The sequence below is a fragment of the Triturus cristatus genome, chromosome 2_1 (genome assembly GCF_964204655.1).
Source record: "Triturus cristatus chromosome 2_1, aTriCri1.1, whole genome shotgun sequence".
Lineage (NCBI taxonomy): Eukaryota > Metazoa > Chordata > Amphibia > Caudata > Salamandridae > Triturus > Triturus cristatus.
In genome coordinates this window covers 841,372,725-841,389,702 of record NC_140581.1, presented here as the reverse complement: position 1 = coordinate 841,389,702, position 16,978 = coordinate 841,372,725, and the positions used below count along the sequence as shown (strand labels likewise).

The window sequence follows — 16,978 nt, the reverse complement described above, 5'->3', positions numbered from 1 at the left end:
AGCAGTTTGAATTGGTAATGGCGCCCTGCCACTTTGAATCTGAGGAATTTTCGATGTTGAGGGTGAATGGGTATATGGAAATAGGTGTCTAGGAGATCAAGAGAAGCCAGAAAATCCAATTTTTCCATGAGAAGAAGCCTCTCCTAAAGAGAGAGCATCCTGAAAGATTGTCTTCTGATGAACTTGTTCAGCATTCTGAGGTCCATGACCTGCCTCCATTTCCCATTTTCCTTTTAGAATGAGGAAGAAGTGAGAATGAAATTGCTGGTTGAGGGGTACCTCCTTAATGGCCTGCTTGAGAAGAAGCAAATGTATTTCCTTTTTGAGATCTGGAAGGCGATGAAGCAGAACTTTGAGTAGTGGAGCATTTGGAGGATGCTGAAAGAATTCTAGCGTGTGGCCATGTTGGAAGATATCTAGAACCCATCTGTCTGAAGAAATGGAGTTCCATTTCTGAAAGGATGCAGAGAAGATGTGATAGTGCTGTGGGACTATAGTAGGAGGGGCCTGATGAGCTTCATTGTCTCCTAATGGAGTCTTGGGACTTTCCAGCAGATTGCAGCCTCTTGCATCCAGCCGGTCTTGAATAAGTTTGAGCGGTGTTGGACAGGAAGGACCGGTTGTATGGCTAGTAGGTACTCTGCTGATATGGCTGGTACCACTGCTTAAATTGCAGACGAGATAAGAATTGCTCCAGACTTCTAGCCTGAAAGGACTGAAAGCAACACTGCTGGAGATTGCCTAAGGCTTTAACCCCTTCAGCGCTGCGCGGATTCCCCCGCGGTGCTGAAGGGTTCGAGCGCGGGCGGGGCCATGACGGAACGGTTCCGTCATGAGCACAGCTCAACCGATGCTCATGACGGAATCGTTCCGTCATGAGCATGGAAGGGGTTAAGTGTATCCGTGTCCTCCTCAATAGATTTTAGCTCCTCGTCTATGTGCTTACCAAACAAGCACTCCCCATCAAAAGGCATGTCTAAATCCTTGGCTTGGACATCTGGACGAAAGGTGGTTGCTTTTAGCCAACCCTGGTGATGCAGAACCACTGCTCCTGCTATTTGTCAAAAAGCAGTGGATGAAACGTCCATAGCTATCTCAATGAGCTTTGAAGACGCTCTTTCTCCCGCCAAAAGAATATCTTTTGCCTCTTTCTTTTTATCCTCCGTGATATACTCCAACAGAGTAGAGATGTCCAACCACATCTGCCGGTCATATCTCCCCAAAATGGCCATGGCATTAGAGGCTCTAATGGAGGTAGCCACCGGAGCAGAGAACCTCTTCCCAATATTGTCGAGTCAATGACACTCCTTGCCCGGTGGGACAGTGCAGGGAGATGCTGGATTATTGGCTCATCTCTGTGCTGCTAGCATGATCACAGCGTCGGCCTCGGGTGACCAATGAGGCTTGCAGGCGAGTCGTCAGGAGCCTTGTATTTTTTGTCCGGTTTTAGAATAACAGCTGGAACGGAGGCAGGTGTTTTCATTACCTTTAGCCTCTCTTGCCATGGAAAGTCAATTATAGGAATTGCTCTCACTGCACGTTGAGTGCCTGGTTTGAAATCATTTAGATAACACTATCTTTTTAGTTGGCAAACCAAAACTTTTGGAGGCACATTCTAGAAGATCATGAAATCCCCCGATATCTGCCGGAGGGATTTCCGCAGCAGGAGGGTTAGGAGATGGTGGCATAGGGGCTATGTAATCATCCCATTCATCATGGATATCCATGTCTGTTTGCACCTCACCTTCTTCTGTCTGAGCAGCCTGAGTGTCCTCTGTGATGACTATAGGAGGAGGAAGGGTCTTCTCCCTTGTGGATTTGGGGGTACTTTGGCTCGGAAGAATAGTGAGTACATCTTGGGGAGGTAAAGGCCTCTGAGAAGCATTTGCATCCGGAAAGCACCTGTAATAGTCATTAAGTATGTGATGGAGATCAGACACGAGAGACACTGGAATGTTCATTGATGGTTCCCTAAACTGATGACGCACCTCCTCTTATCATCTTAAGGATAACGTTTCCAGAAGGAATCCTGCCTCTACATGACGGATGTGTCTCTTTCTGCAAAAGAAAATTCCCCTGCCAGACAAGAAAATGGATCATTGCCCTCTATGTTCACATCATCAGAATCTTGGCAATTGACTCTTAACCGCGATGGACTGTATGCAGCTTCATTCTCTGACTCTTTGAAGTCCAGCAGGAGGTAAAGGAGATATTTTGGAGAAATCCTGAATTTGCCTGGGCTGAAGAAGACTGATTTTTCCCTCCGTCGACGGTCCCGTCCAGGCTGCAACTGTGCACGTAAGGCCTTCGTCCGCGAGGACGTTGTCGCTGGAACCGCTGACAAACATGTGGTCGCTGGACAAATTCTCGGCGACGGTGAAGGCCTTGTTGACAACGACGTCACTGTCGTTAACCCCTTCGGTGCTAGGCCTTTTCCCCTCCTGTGCTAAGCCTTTTTTGGGCTATTTGGGGTAGTGCGTGCTTAGGCCCCTGTAACCTTTTGACCGCATTAGGTATCCACGCCAAATTTGCATCCTTTTCTTCCAACATCATGCGGATTCTAAAGGTACCCAGGGTTTGTGGATTCTCCTAGAGGGTTCCCAGAATTTAGTCAAAATACAGCAAAATTTTGTTTTTTTTGTGAAAAATGGGGAAAAGTAGCTGCAAATGAAAGAGTCTGGGTTTTTCTCTGCAAATGATATCAAAAAAGGGTTTGTGGGGCTGAAACCATTTCTGGGACATACCCTATTTTTGCAATTTTTTGTGCTTTCAACCTCCTTCCAGATAATGGTAGAAATGGGTAGAAAAGCAATAATGGATCTTGGAAAGCTATACATTTTTGAAAAGTAGACACAATTCGGAATAATTCAGCAAGGGGTAATTTGTGTAGATTCATCAAGGGTTCTTTATACAAACTAACAGTTAAATATAGGAAAAATTAGTTGAAAAAAGCAGCCTTTTGTGTCAACGTTTTCACCTGTAACTTCTTCTAATTATGACATCTCTTAGAAAGCAATGTACCGTTACATCCGCTGGACCTTCCTGTTTGTGGGGATATATAGGACTTGTAGGTTCACCAAGAGCCCAACGATCCCAGAGTAAAAAACTGAGCAGAATTTTGTAATGTTTTTTTTTTTAGATCCGGGTATATAGCAATTATAGTGTGAAAATGTATACATGGAAAAATTGGTATGAAAGACACCTATGTATTTCTGAAATGGGAACAATTTACAGAGTTTAGAAACAGTGCATATTTGCACATTTTCGAAATTGGGAATACTCATACTTGCATGACAATTATTGGTAATTTTTCAAAATGACTTTTTTTTTTTACTCAATGTCTTTCATTTGGAAGGGAGAAATGCATCAAAAATCAATAGGTAATAACAGTTGCTTTACAAATCTGAACTACCCTAAGTCTCCCGATAAAAATGGTACCTCACTTGTGCGGGTAGGCATAGTGCCCACGACAGGAAGTGGCTCAAAACCTAAGGTGAACACACCACATTTTCACACTGAAAATTTAAATTTTTTTTGCGAAGAGTCTAGCTGTAGTTTTTGAACCCTAGCCCTGCCGGCACCTAGGGAAACCTAGCAAACCTATACATTTTTGAAAACTAGACACCCAGGGGAATCCAGGATGGGGTGACTTGAGTGCCTCCCACCATGGTCTGTTACCCAGAATCCCTTGCAAACAGAAAAAATTGACAAAAAAAAAAAACACATTTTCCCCACATTTCTGTGATGGAAAGTTCTGGAATCTGCGTGGATCCACAAATTTCCACCCACCCCGCGTTCCCCAAAGTCCTACGAGAAAAATGGTACCTCACTTGTGCGGGTCGGCCTAGTGCCCGCGACAGGAAACGGCGCAAAATGCAACGTGGTCACACCTCAATTTTGCAGTGAAAAATGACCCTTTTTTGGCAAAGTGACTAGCTGTAGTTTTTGAACCCTGGCCCTGCCGGCACCTAGGGAAACCTAGCAAACCTATACATTTTTGAAAACTAGACACCCAGGGGAATCCAGGATGGGGTGACTTGAGTGCCTCCCACCAAGGTCTGTTACCCAGAATCCCTTGCAAACGTAAAAAACTTGACAAAAAAAAAAACACATTTTCCCCACATTTCTGTGATGGAAAATTCTGGATCCACAAATTTACACCCACCCCGCGTTCCCCAAAGTCCTACGAGAAAAATGGTACCTCACTTGTGCGGGTCGGCGTAGTGCCCGCGACAGGAAACGGCGCAAAACGCAACGTGATCACACCTCAATTTTGCAGTGAAAAATGACCCTTTTTTGGCAAAGTGACTAGCTGTAGTTTTTGAACCCTCGCCCTGCCGGCACCTAGGAAAACCTAGCAAACCTATACATTTTTGAAAACTAGACACCCAGGGGAATCCAGGATGGGGTGACTTGACTGCCTCCCACCATGGTCTGTTACCCAGAATCCCTTGCAAACAAAAAAAATTGACCAAAAAAAACACATTTTCCCCACATTTCTGTGATGGAAAGTTCTGGAATCTGCGTGGATCCGCAAATTTCCACCCACCCCGCGTTCCCCAAAGTCCTACGAGAAAAATGGTACCTCACTTGTGCCGGTCGGACTAGTGCCCGCGGAAGGAAATGGCGCAAAACGCAACGTGGTCACACCTCAATTTTGCAGTGAAAAATGACCCTATCTTGGCAAAGTGACTAGCTGTAGTTTTTTAACCCTAGTTCTGCCGGCACATAGGGAAACCTACCAAACCTACACATTTCTGAAAACTAGACACCCGGCGGCTTCCAGGGAGGTATGGCTTGCGTGGATCGCCCAACGTTTCCTTACCCAGAATCCCCTGCAAACCTCAATTTTAGCTGAAAAAAATCACTTTTTTCACACATTTTGGTGTGGGGAAAGTTGTGACATCACCGGGCTCACACAAATTTACCACCACCCAGCGTTCCCCCAGGTCTCCCGGTAAAAATGGTGCCTCACTTGTGTGGGAGGCCCAAGTACCCGCGGCAGGCAAGGGCCCAAAACGTTGTGAGGCGACATCAAAATGGCCTATCGCAAAATCACCTGGTTTTGCAAGGGGGGTCACTTGGGTTTTTAGCCTGGTGCTCGGCGGCCATCTAGTGAAACCTACCAAACCCATGCATTTCTGAAAACTAGACACCCGGCAGCTTCCACGGGGGGCAGAAAGGCTGTAATTTTTGCAGGGAGGGGGTGGGGGCCTGAGCATGTCCGTTTTAGGCAACCCCCACCCTAATTCGAATTTGCGCCAAAATAATCCCTGGCATCTAGTGGGCTTTTTGCCCCCCTGGCAGGGCAGATTGGGGGCTGACGCCCCCATCTGCCCCCCAGGGGAGGCAGAAAGTCCATTAGATGCCATGGAGGTTTTTGGGCACATTTTTATTAGGTTGGGGGCTGCCCAAAACGGGCATGCCAATGTCCCCACCCTAATTACAATTTGCCAAAAAAATCCCTGGCATCTAGTGGGCTTTTTGGCCCCCTGGGGGGCAGATTGGGGGCTACTGCCCCATCTGCCCCCAAGGGTAGCAGGAATGCTGTTATTTTTGCGGGGGTTGGGGGTGGGGGCATGGGCATGCCCGTTTTGGGAGCCCCCACCCTAATTCAAATTTGCCCAAAAAAATCTCCCTGGCGTCTATTGGGCTTTTTGCCCCCCTGGCATGGCAGATTGGGGGCTAATGCCCCCATCTGCCCGCAGGGGGGGGCAGAAAGTCCACTAGACGCCAAGGAGTTTTTGGGCAAATTTTAATTAGGGTGGGGGCTGCCCAAAACGGGCAGGCCAATGCCCCCACCCTAATTATAATTTGCCTAAAAAATCTCTGGTGTCTACTGGGCTTTTTGCCCCCCCCAGGGGGCAGATTTGGGGCTAATGCCCCCATCTGCCCCCCAGGGGGGGCAGAAAGGCTGTCAGTTTTGCGGAGGGTGGGTGGGGGCATGGGCATGCCCATATTGGGCAGCCCCCACCCCAATTTACAAGAAAGAATAAATCCCCGGCGTATAGTGGGCATTCTGCCCCCGGGGGGGGCAGATTTGGAGCTAATGCCCTCATCTGCCCCCCAGGGGGGGCATAAAGGCTGTAATTTTTGCGGAGGGTGGGTGGGGGCATGGGCATGCCCATATTGGGCAGACCCCACCCCAATTTACAAGAAAGAATAAATCCCTGGCGTATAGTGGGCTTTCTGCCCCCCTGGGGGGGCAGCTTTGGGGCTAATGCCCCCATCTGACCCCCAGAGGGGGCAGAAAGGCTGTCATTTTTGCGGAGGGTGGGTGGGGGCATGGGCATGCCCATAGTGGGCAGCCCCCACCCCAATTTACAAGAAAAAATAAATCCCTGGTGTCTAGTGGGCTTTTTGCCCCCCCGGGGGGGCAAAAAGACTAAATGGCACTAAAAATATTTTGGGGGAGCAAAAGCCCTTGCCTAAGGGGCCGCTCCCCCCTCCCTGGTGTCTAGTGGGTGGATCCCTGCTTGGGGATCACCCACCTGGGGCGATCCCCAAGGAGGGATCCACTGGGGAGGGGTACCATTGGAAAGGGGAGATTCTCCCCTTTCCAATGATACCTCTCCCGTCTTTCTATGTGCCCGGGGGGCTGAGATAGCCCCCTGAGCACATACAAAGTGAAACTGAAATGAGCCTAAAGGCTCATTTCAGTTTCGGTTTCTATGCAATGAAGACAGCGCGACGTGCGCGCTGATCTTCATTGCACAGAAACCAGGGAGGGGGCCTCGGGAGCTGGGGAAGCTCTTCCCCAGCTCCCAAGGTCAAAGGCATTAAATAGAAATCCCTCTGCTGTCTGCAGCAGAGGGATTTCGTGCCCCTGGCCTCATGACGGAATGGTTCCATCATGAGCACAGGGGCACCGATGCTCATGACGGAACCATTCCGTCATGAGCATCGAAGGGGTTAAAGCTCCCGCTGCCATCGAAGTCTTGACCATCGTCTTCGTAGTCGTCACCGACAAAGCCATCGACGGTACCAGAACCTCTGGTTTTCCTGATTAGTGTGGAATCTTCGACGACAACGCCGTCGACGTTCGAGAAGATTGTTCTCAGAGAGGAGTCAGAGAAGCAGACACAGGAGCCGAAAAGGGTTTTGAATCCTCTGACTGAAGTTTGTTGCGGTGTTTAGGCTCAGATTTGTCCTAGGACTTAGAATCCCCATGCTGTGAAGAGGGACTGCCCTCCTTTCTTTTCTTTGAGGAAGAATGAGCCTTTTCCTCAGGTTCAGATTCCGAATCTGAAGCAACATTTCTCTTCTGTAAACAGAGTATCAGCCTACCCTCCCTAGCTTTGATGGTTTTTGCTGAAAAAGTACAGCAATACTTGCATTCCCTGGGCTTGTGGTCAGGGTAGAGGTAATTTAGCCACTGTTTGTGGGGGTTCTCAGAGAATAGCCTACACTTCCCACAGGCCTTACAGGGCCTGAGCAGCCCTTGTTTAGGCTCTGGCATCTCAAAAACAGGAAGGTCAAAAGTATAAAGTCCAAGAAATACCTTAAGAGTAGCTGAAGCAGAGACTGGAGGTCAAAAGTTGAGAAGAAAATACTGCAACTAAGCAGAGTTCAGGGAGACTCCCTATCACACGATGTACAGCAAGACATTTGAGGCATGGTGGCTCTGTGGGGAAGGGAACTCTGAAGTCTTAGCTGTGACTGGCTGAAGTTTGGATGTTTTAAAATGAGGCTGAAAAGTTACTTAAGTGAGTTTTCGGTTGTATGATGATGTTGTATTCCTGCTATTTCTTATGTTACAGTGGGACTCCCACCATGACGATGGGGAAAAAGCAAGCATGTGAATCTATAAAAGATTCAATACTGGAGAAGGGGGTGGCTCCTACTGAGCACAAGAGCATGCGGGGAGATATAAATACGGATATGACCAACTGAATGGGGGAAGGAACATGAGATGGCAAGTGGGATACCAAGTGCAAGAAATGAAGGCAGAAATTTGGGGAGGAAGGTAGTTGAGTTAGAAAATGGACAGTGTTAGAGCATGTTTAGGATTTGGTAAGCTACTAAGTTTACTTCTACCACATGGACGTCATTTATGGGTCACCAGAGGTAGCAGCTGCTACCACTGGTGCAGCAGAGGTGGCAGAAGTAGCGTCAAAAACAGAAAGGAAATAGTGTCCTGTTGAGCACTGTTTCCTTTCTGCAGCTCTCACTGGGTCATTAAACTTTGTCAATAAAATAAATACATTAAACAGTGGAATGAATACTTTTTAGAAAGCATCATAAAAATAAATGTGCTTTACACAAGTGACAGTGCCTTGCAAGCTATTATAAATCGCTGAGGTATATGCTAAGCTTCAGAGATGTCAATTATTGTGGTGATATCAACATCCAGTTCAAGTGGAATAACTTCCTGGGATTCAAAGTCAAATGTCATATGGATTCACTTCCTGTGATGTAACTTAAGTCAGAGTGTGTGATATGTCCCTTCAACCACCCCAGGCATTTTGTAAATCAACATTAATCCACTCAACTCAATCATACTAATGCGAAAAAGGTCAGTAAGTTAAGATATTTGATTGCAAGTCAGAAAGATGGCCATAAAAGTCATACTGGCTCAATGATTAGGTCCAGTCAACTGACAGTACCAATATAGTAGTCATTCATGTATACTAAACTTAAAGACAATGTTCACAATTAATTAACATATGACCTTTCTAACACAACGCAGACACCCTACTATGTTCGCGGCAAAAGTACAGATCGAAATATGGTTCAGTATACTGGTACCCTTGATGTCGCTGCCCGGCCTCCAGGATGTGGGCTTACAAGCTGTGTATGACTGCCTAAATGACCTTGTGAGATATGGCACTGGCAATAGCGGTGCAGGAAAATCAAGAATGTACGCTGCTTATTATATTGTTCTGCAATAAAAACGGATTTACAAAAAAAAAAAAAAAAAAAAAATGACCTTTCTAACACAAGGACCGCACAGAGAAATGACAAGGCAGAATCCACTAATGCAAGCCACATGTCTAAAAAACCCACAAGGAGTCTGGTCATCCTTACCAAATTTGCTTGCAGACAACTATAACCAGTATTTCAATCTCTTCCCTTTGAATGTCAACAAACAGACATCATAAATTAACTGTACGTGATGTCACCGCACACTGTAATTTTTGAGACACTTCAACTCCTATTGTACAATTAGCCTCAAAGTGTCAAAGAAGGGAGGCTATACCGTGTGCTAGAGAGACTGCAACCAATTATTGAACTGAAGGATCCATTCATTCAGGCCTAGATTTCAATTTACTTTGTATAATTATTGCATCCTGCACAGCCACATCTTTATGGCTTATTAATATATGTCGTAAGAAACATCCCTGTAACAGAATTCAGGTTGTGGTATACACACTCATTTAACACATTCACTCTCCTACATCCAGTGACAGCCCTGGAATTGGGGATCACACACTTCTTGGATAACAGAGGGTCTAGTGTTAAATAACAAACAAAGATGTTAAGGAGGATAACTTACTAAAACACTGGATGCAAACCTGGTCCAAAATGATTTGAAATTTAGAGGTCATTTTTGGTAAAGGGTCAAGTTCTATTTTTTTGAAGTCCTCTGGGCAATCCTTTTTTAAGTGACCATCCCGTTTGCATAAACTGCATACAACTGTAGGTGACTGCATGAAGAAAAAAAGAACATAAGTGGCTCGTTTGCGACAGAAAAAATTAGCTGGTTGGAAAACAATACCCACAATAAACACATTTGGATCAGGGCATTTGCTAAAATAGGCTCTAAGTAAAACTAGAAAGGTGATTAATGACAAACAATTTTATCCATCCAAACACAAAACAAATTATGTGATCACAAATGTATGTTGCTACTAGACAATACAAAATTCTCTTCAAGGTTGCAGTACCTTACCTTTCCTTTTGTGAAGATGCGCCTGCTGAATTTATATGTGAAGTCCCACTCCTCTGAAAGGGTGTCTGGAACGACATCCTTAGCAATCTTATCCAAGCTCAAGTTATCACTGACCAAGGTAAAGTCCTCTTCATTCGAAGAATCTCCTAATATAAGTTCATTTACAGGTTTAATCTGTTCCTCTGTATTTTGATATTTAGCAATGATACAATCTGACAGATCTTCTTCCTCTTCATCAGACAGTGTTTCTTCATCTCCAGATGCAGTGTATGTAATGTCCACTTCATCATCCAGATTTAAGCTATCAAAATGGTCTCTCTGCTTTTTGACAACACTCATTTCGTTCTCAATTTCCTCCTCTGAATTATTCGGTTTTGAGATGTGTACACATCTCGATAGTGCAATTTGTTTCAGGGGCCCCTCCAATTCATCAGTCCCTTCGGTACTCCCCTCCTCCAGGTCTACTTTGTCATCTTGGGCACCATCCTCATCACTCTCAATCATTACTGGATTTGGAAAATTCTCGATATCTGAAACGCTATCAATTTCACCATCCCGATCAAGGTGGAAAATTACTGCTTCCCCATTTTCACTATCGTCCAGTGACTGATCAATGGTAACAAAAGCTTTGGTTTCTCCTCTGTCATCATACTCCTCGTTACCACTTTCCGTATCTTCATAATTGGGTTTACATTTACTCAAGTCATTCAGAATCACATCTTCTGTAACACAATCAGAATCTAGATTTTCAATATCTGCAAGGTTCTCTTCTGTTTGACTATCACAGCTATCAAAAACATTGTGAAAAATACTTTCCTTGGTCCTGGGTGACGTTAATGTACTGACATGATCTTCAAGAGCCACATTTTTCAATCTGCTATTTATGGCATGTATGTCATTCTCAACTTGGCCATCACTGGTGTCTTTTCTTGTGTTCATTTCAGTTTGTTGATGTTGGGTGCTTGTTAAATTAGTTTCAATAGGTTTTCCTTCAACAGAGCTTGATGGTTTTATATGGGGGAAAGCAAAATATTTGTAGGTCACCCTCAAACAGTGAAGGATGTATTCAAACACTAACTGACTGTTTAGACATCTTGCTGCATTCCACTTAACAGAAAATGGATCTGAAGAGAACAATGAGTAAATGTTAATCTCTAGTTAAGGAGTAAACACAAAGAAGCATGAAGAAATATTTCAACAAAGATTCACTGTTGTTTCAAAAAATATTAGAAGTAAGAAATACCATTAATGAATTAAATCGGAAAAGGAAACATTTTCACCAAATTACATTTTTAAAGCGAAATGTGGGTTCGGGAGTATCTTGCATCACTTTTCAGAAAAGTGCACTCTTTGCCTAAAAAAGGGCTTGTGAGATAGAAGTAGAAGACTGATTTGAGAAGAAAACGCTGTCTGTAAGACCTTTTGTGCATAAACAAGTCTCCTGCTTGGATAACAATATGTAAAATTGCATAATGAAAAGGTTTGTGAATTTCAAGAAATGTAGAATTCGGGGATTTCGCCAGCAAAATTAAAATTTCACCCCAGCCTAGCAAAAACCCATATTTCACAGGGATCCATGAAACATGACATCTGACAGCCTCTGCAGAGTTTTACCAAAGCTGATTGTTAAATTAGTCACCTCTTCATGAGCGCTAAAGCAAAACCAGAGCATTCAAACTGCAATCAGTACTCTGTTACCTGAAAGTTGGGGAGAAGTTTCAATCACCGCTGAGCTTTTCCATAGCTCATTGTTCAATTAGAAGTCTATTTGTGAAAGCTAATAAAAACTTAACATTCTAAATGGAAATAGGACCATTGTTAGCTGAATTTTACAGGAGTAGTTGCAAAAAACTCTTAGAAAAATCATTGTGCATTTTTTTAACTAATTGTCTATTCATGAAAGCTAAACATTCTAGTTGCTTTTAAGGAGGGTGAAATATTCAGGCTAATTTGAAAACATGGTAAATTTACTCCCCCTTTTTTTTTTTTACAGATGCGGAGAGGATTAAGGAATACTCTGTGTAGGAGAGTAGGATCTGCTTCACATGGGTACCCCCAATTTTTACTGGTGTTTAACAGTTTTTCGACCTTAGTCTGGCTGTGGCCCTGCTAATCAGGACCCCAGCCTAGCTGCTTCCTCTCTAAAATGGTTTCCATGTACATTAGATACATATCTAATTGGCTTCTGGAGTGCCTTATAAGCCCCTAGTATATGGTATACTATGTACCTAGGGCATAGATACCTCAGAGGCCTACCAGGGGCTGAAGCATGTATTATGCCACCCCTGGTAAACACTCCAAAATGGCACCACAGGTCTGCTACTGCAGCCTGGGTAAGGGTGTGCTTGCTTACTGTGGTATAGGCTACCTATATCACTATCATTGCACACACATATAAAACCTCTAAGTCACTACTATGGCAGGCCTTGACAATCCTGAAGGCAGAGTGCTTGCTTTTTACGTGAGAGGGTGCCCCTGCATGAGCAGAGCCCCTCTGCAGCATTTGGAGTACCTCCTCTGATGCTGTTTGTGGTGCAGCCTGACCATATACTCTTACGTGCATTATAACCTCACGGTAAATGCTAACTTTGGGATGGCAGCACGGAAACATGTTGTGTTTGGTGTCAAACACTTTGGAATACTACCCCCGCCAGTCCTGGCGGCGGGGGTAGCATTCCACCCTTCTAGAGGGAGAGACATGTTCACACTGGTCTAACCCGGTAGGACTTTCTACAGCCCCGGCATCACAAAATGGATGCCTCTGCCACCGACATGGGTCTGGCCTCCTGCTGCTGACCGAAACTCCGGCAGGGGAGGCCTGGACAATAGGTTTCCTGTCCCAGGGAGGTGTACCCACCTCCCCAGGCAGGCAGATGTGTATTGGGGCTGGGCGGGAGCACTCTCTGGTGCTTTTAAGTCCTGCACTGGGGGCACACTTGGTGTCCCTGTACATAGTCCAGTTCACACCGGTTGCCGGGGCTACCTGCCCCTGCTCTGGCACGAAACTGGACAAAGGAAATGGGTGTAACCACCCCTCTTTCCAAACCCTCCCATAGGTGGGTCCCTAGAGTATGTTCAACCCCCAAACTTAGTATAAGTATGGGAACCCCGTCCTTGCGACTTTAGATTACCCTGGACAAAACTCTGCAACATATATCCTGGACCTTTGACGTTCTATCCTAGCTAGAAGGCTGAAGAAATCTCCCTTGGGGTCAAGGACTGACTCCCCTGCTTGGCAGACACCAAAGAAGCAACTGTCTGGTCTGCAATTTCGAAGCTCCCGTTGGACGCCGAAGTCTCTGCATCACCAGAGGTGGATTTCCTGACTTCCCCGAGGCTACCCTGAGTCCACAGCAGAGCTGAGGCCTGTGGCTATCGTGGGTGACGAGGAACCGTGAGCCCTGGGCACTGCGTACTATTGCTGGTACATCGACTTCCTGTTGATCCTTGAAGTTCTGCTTTGGGCTCCGAGTAGCCCCAGCCTTGAGCACTGACTGCACCGAAGATCTCTGGCCTCCACTCTACGAGTGACCCGTGGGCCAGGTTCCAGTGCGACCGCTCGAGGCTCCTTCGCGATCGCTAGCCCGTTGGCTAGTGGGTCCCGACAAAGGCAACTTCTCTTCTGCTTGGGCTTACCTGGTTGCTCCAGACGTGCCCAGACTTACCCTCGCTGGGTGAGTCCCTCAGACATTGCTGGTCTGCACCAACGTCCTTCTCTTTCCACGAGACTTGCCGTTGCCAAGGCTTGTTGGGTCCAATCTGGTCGCCGACACCGCAGCACTCGACAGACTTCGTGGGACAGCTCGCAATCCGGCTCGTGGGCTTCATAGACGCCTCCTGGACTTCGTGGCTGAAGAGTCAAGACACCTGTCAACTCACCTGAAGCACACGACATCTGTGGGCATTGGGCCATCCTGCCCTCGGTCACTGGCAAGTGACCCAGACTCTGTCCCCTCTGCTTTCACGTTCCTTCCATCCTAGATCCAGGCTTGGATCTCCTCGGACACTTCTCCTCTTCACGGCAGCAGCACTTCTTCGCCAGCTGCCATTGAAATCGACGACGCGACCAAACACCAAAAGATACCTATGCACCCGGCTTCCCTGGGTAAGGTAACACGAGTACTCCGGTGCTCCCGTGGTTGCTAGCCCTAGAACTTCTTATGTCCAAAAGGGTTTGGTCCTAACTAGATTCTAAGTGTCCCTAATCTTTAAATTTACAACCGCGACATTGCCCATAGAAACTAACGGGAACCCGCGGTTGTGTTTACACACGGCCCCCGTGGGTCCCCTGTGTCACTACCTTGGGTGGTTCCTTGGGGTCCCAGCGATTCTACAGGCTCTAGGCCTTATGTCTAGTTCAGTCGTGGTTCTTATACCACTTTATTGGTATATGGTTTGGTACGCCCCTAGGGCCCAAACGTGTATTTGTGCTATTATTGTGGATTGCTAACTTGTAAATTAAGTACTTCGAATTCCAGCCTCATAAAGAGACTAGAGGGGTGTGTTTTATCTTAAATACATATATTTTAAATATATACCTGGTGTGGTTGTCCTTTCATTTGATCATTCAAGAGATTATAGACTGGTAAAACAAGCTGCTTTACATTCCTTCAAGACTTGGCCTGAAGGCTGCTCTCCATAGCTACCACTAGGATAGCTTTCAATAAAGGTTGTCTTTAACCAATTCACCATAAGGGGTTGTTTGGACTGATACAGGGTTCCCACTAGAACTAGTGGACAGCATATATCAGGCCACCTTCTCACACTCTGCTGCTCGATAAGTGGAAAAAACAGAAAGCCTAACAGTTTCTTTTCGGATCACAGCGAGAGAGCAGGCAATGTATATAACTCAAAGATAATTGCATTATAGTAAATAATCCTAACAGTACTTTTGATCAACCACGTGATGAAGCGATTCAATGCAATGTTGCCACAGCCTAGAAGCCCGAGTATTGTTAACAAAAGAAATCCACAAATGTTTAAACAGGGGCCAAAAGAAACCTACGCCTTATTACCATATGAAGCTCATAGCTCAATTGCTGGCAAGAGCAAACGAGTGTTAATGTGATTCAATGCGATGGTGAACAACACTGTATTATCCCCGTGCACTCTTGGCGTGTTGAGCAAAGTTCAAAACATTTATGTTGGCGCTCCTGGTGTCACGCGGAGTCCCACCGCGTCTTTATAGACAACAGTATGTAGTGAGGAGAGTCACCTTCTCACAAGACGAGGGCGCGCAGTAAACAACGAAACTGTCAAGTTTCTTCATCAATTTATTAATTTCATAGATTGAGTTTCAAGAAAGATCATCCAATATAATGTGGTTGAAATGTAATTTCCAAATTTCATTATACATAACGAAAATTGTTCTAATGTGCTCATGAAGAACAATTTTCGTTATGTATAAAGAAATTTGGAAATTACATTTCAACCACATTATATTGGATGAACTTTCTTGAAACTGAATCTATGAAATTAATAAATTGATGAAGAAACTTGACAGTTTCGTTGTTTACTGCGCGCCCTCGTCTTGTGAGAAGGTGACTCTCCTCACTACATACTGTTGTCAATGCGATGGTGACACATCCTAGAATCGCAAGTCCTGCTACAAAAAGAAGGCCACAAATGTTTAACCGTAGTCTAATTATTATATGATATACCCTTTTCCACTGTGCATGTGCAAATAATATAGTTTACAAGAGATCAGGTAAGCATATCTTATAAGCTTCTTTCAGTAAAAATGTACACAAAGAACAAGTTACTTACCTTTGCTAACTATGTTTCTGGTGGATACAAAATCCATCTGTGGATTCCTCACCTTTAGAATATTCCAAGCACTAGACTGGATCCCGAAAATGTTCTTCAATAGCTCTCCCACACCTGTAGGGGGCACTGGCTCCAAGTCAGTTTCGCAAGTGGCACTGCATGACATCACTGGAGACATAAACTCACTGTGATTCTTTTAACTCGTCTCTGCTCTAGCGCCAAGAAACCGTTGGTGTACGTGCGCTCTAGAAGTATTTTTAACGTAACATAAATTGCTCCCATCGGTGTGCTGACATCAGTTGCCATCCATCTATCACGTGTTCGACAGCCAAGGGCTTATACTAACTTAGAAAGATGCATACAGTTCTCAATATTTTCTACAGAAGAATTTCAACATGTAAGTAGATATATATATTTATAAACAGATAAGCACAAAATGAACGAGGACTCTTGTCATAGAAAAAACATGCAATGTGGAGTGAGAAATCTGCAGGTAGATTTGTGTTCACCAGAAAAAGCATTATAGAAGGTAGGTAACTTGTTCTTCTGATGGATACATCTAATTCAGATTACTCACCTCTTGAATATATTCCCCAAGCAGTACCACGCCCATGGGTGGGAGCATGGCTTACAAGACAAAGAAGTACTGAATGGGTGAAGTAACCATTCCTAACACTTCAGAACCTAAACAGTACCTCTATCTAGGACGGAAGGAGAGGATTTGGCTCTGGAAGAATGAGCTTGAATATCTTCAGGCAAGTTTTTTTTTTGTGCCATTGAATAGCATATCTTGATACAAATGATGATTCATCTAGATAATGTTCGTTTGTGAACAGCCCTCCCTTTCATTTTTCCAATATATCACACAAAGAGTTGGTCTTCAAGTCTGGACTCACAGGTTCTGTCAATATAGAAGCTAACAGCTCTTTTGGGGTCAAGTAGATGCAGTCGTTCTTCCTCTTTTGTATGATGAGGAGTATAGAAGGTGGAAAGAGTGGTGGACTGACTCAAGTGGAAGAGAATAACCACTTTAACTTTTTAAAATGGCTATTCTCTTCCATTGGAGCAGCCCTGGTCCATAACACCAGCTTATCTGGAAAGAAAGTAGTGAAGAGTGGCTTTACCCTTAGAGCCTGTAGTTCACTGACACATCTTACTGATGTGATGGTAATCCAGAAAATCGTCTTTAAGGATACTAATCTTAAAGGATAACTATGCAGGGGCTCCAGCGAGAACACATTAAGAAATTAAGGATCAAATTAAGGTCCCACTAAGGCATGACAAGGGAGTAGGAGAGTATCTCATTGTAAGACAATTTAT

General features: G+C 44.9%; 1 protein-coding gene across 1 annotated transcript in view; it reads right to left on the bottom strand.

The window, feature by feature from the left end:
- TUT7 (terminal uridylyl transferase 7) overlaps positions 1–16,978 on the bottom strand; it is a 1,376,479-nt gene that overhangs the window by 648,450 nt on the left and 711,051 nt on the right. Inside the window, exons 12-13 of the mRNA XM_085632922.1 lie at positions 9,893–11,016; positions 9,497–9,647 (exon numbers count right to left, since the gene is read on the bottom strand). Of these exons, the coding sequence (XP_085489048.1) occupies positions 9,497–9,647; positions 9,893–11,016 (1,275 nt within the window). The remainder of the gene's footprint in view (positions 1–9,496; positions 9,648–9,892; positions 11,017–16,978) is intronic.